Source organism: Penaeus monodon, chromosome 27, assembly GCF_015228065.2.
Source record: "Penaeus monodon isolate SGIC_2016 chromosome 27, NSTDA_Pmon_1, whole genome shotgun sequence".
Classification (NCBI taxonomy): domain Eukaryota; kingdom Metazoa; phylum Arthropoda; class Malacostraca; order Decapoda; family Penaeidae; genus Penaeus; species Penaeus monodon.
Window position 1 is genome coordinate 13,850,123 of NC_051412.1, and position 2,222 is coordinate 13,852,344.

Sequence of the window (2,222 nt, forward strand, 5' to 3'; positions counted from 1 at the left end):
CTATACTAAAATTTACATCCATTACAACAAGTGATGAGACATTGTGTTCGGTTCTCAAAAGCATAAACTTCAATATAATCCCAAGGCTATAAAATGACATAAAACTGGAGCTTACACTCTAATTTGGTAGCCTGCAGGGGTCCCTGGCCACGGCCAATCACTGCAATAATTGTCATCCGGAAAGTAGGGTGTATGGCACTACGAAGCACCCGTTGCGAGTGGGTTAATGACTTCAGACTGTAAGATTAATAGCCAAGGATTTGTTAGATCCATCTTTTTTCAGTAACAACTTTCTGATTTGTAATGTGTGCTTTGAATATTCTTCATTGTCCTGCCACACAGTCTATTATGTTTAAAGATATAACAGACTTACTGCAGGCCTTAAAAACATGGTGGAGAAGCATAATATGGTGCAAATGACTTGTGTTATTCTGAAATATAAATATATTAATAAATTAAGACTCTGGTGACATATCCATATTCACCCATGAACTAAACTGGTGTAATGTTTTTAATAATAAGGTGTTAAATTTAGTGTGTCTAAGAGAAAGTGAACTAGAACTTACCGGCGTTTTATGTGATCCAAAGCTCTCTTCAGCTGAGCAGTGTTGCGTGGCTTCTGGCCAGGGTTTAGGGAGTTGAAATTCTCTGTAATTTCTTTCCAGACGCGCTTCTTTATGCTAAGCAGCTTGGGTTCCTGACTCTTGCAAAGCACCACATTTTTTTTCTCACGGATAAGAGTGACAAGGCACTCTTGCTGGCTCTCCGTAAGGGGAATGGAGCGCTCAGGCTTTTCCTCTTGGCGATCCATTTTCATGCCACTGCCAAATGTTGGCTGCTCTTGAGTATCACACGTGTTGGTACACCTGAAAGCATTCGAAGCATGAGCGGCAACTTCACAAATTCTGCCCCCTCTGGACTTCCTATGAATACACTGGGTCAAGCTATTCCAAAGTTGCAAGAAGCTCCACGTAAAAGATGTCTTGAGTGTTTTTGAATGCATATGTTATTAAGTACAAAATTGTGATAACTCAACATACCATACTGGGTGGCCCACTGTGCTGGAAACTGAGCTGAGAAGGTCTTTCATGCTGGCTGCAGCTGCTGTCCCATTTCCATCCTTTGGCCTTTGAATATAAACAATATGTTTTGTTTCTCACAAGGTTTTCAATCTGATATATGCAGTATGCATTACTAATGAGATGCTTAAAGTATATATGGAAATGCAATGAACCATTAAGAAAGTGGATGGAATCATAAAGGCTAAGTGTATTCATTAGTTCATGTGGTTTGCTTTGTTCTACATGCAGCCTCCTTCTGAGCATGTTATTTTCTCCTTGTTAGATTGCCAAAGAAAATGCATTAAGAAAAGACCTAGATTTCATGTAGTCTCCTTGCTATTCATGTCACTGGAGGAAATGGGTGATGGTCAACCTATATGTAACCAAACAAATACCAGAAAAGTCATGATGTTTAGTTTGTATAAAAATTGTCTGGAGAAATGCACAAATAAACTGCTTATATCTTATTTTTACTTTTTTTTCCATAATTGTCTTACATGAGCATAAAAATTGGATGCCCCTTCATTTGTCATCAACTTCCTCCACCTTTTGCTTGAATCCCATATATCATCCTTATTCTTTATATACTGCATTACGTTCTCTGTATCATTGCCATTGAACCTAACCAACGAACTGCCTAGTTGAAGGTGCCAAACAAAGAAATGCTTTAGTTGCAAAGCTAAATCTTGAATATTTCATCACATGTCCCAATAGGCTGTTTACTATCACTGAAATGAAGTGTTCTTTTAAGACAATCTGAAAAACATCAAATTTCCCAATTTGTGGTACTCCTGTTTTCTGTTGATCAATGGCCACTGAGAGAATGGACACACAAAAACAAGACCATGGAATTAAGAACTTCATTCCCAATTGGAAACACAAAAAGTACCAGTGCCTACCTGTTTAAATCTGTAAAATAAACTAACAGACATCAAAAGAAACAAAAGAGAAAGAAAAAAATACTTAGGATTTGTTTCGCCATACTCTGGCAGGCAACTTCGACTGGGGTCTAGGTAGCCTGTCGAGTTTTCTTCTTCCGAGTCAGAATGATCATTTTCTCCAAAAGATGATTCACTATCTTGTGTTTCAAGAGGTGGAGCTATACGTGGGAGAACTGCAAAAAATACAGTTAAAGAGAGATAATAAGAGGAAGTAAAAATT

At 38.0% G+C, this 2,222-nt stretch overlaps 1 protein-coding gene across 1 annotated transcript in view; it reads right to left on the reverse strand.

The window, feature by feature from the left end:
* Positions 1-2,222, reverse strand: part of LOC119590588 — a gene marked incomplete at both ends in the record, with an annotated part of 17,691 nt that overhangs the window by 3,743 nt on the left and 11,726 nt on the right. The window contains 3 exon segments of the mRNA XM_037939263.1: positions 567-866; positions 1,041-1,127; positions 2,025-2,175. Of these exon segments, the coding sequence (XP_037795191.1) occupies positions 567-866; positions 1,041-1,127; positions 2,025-2,175 (538 nt within the window).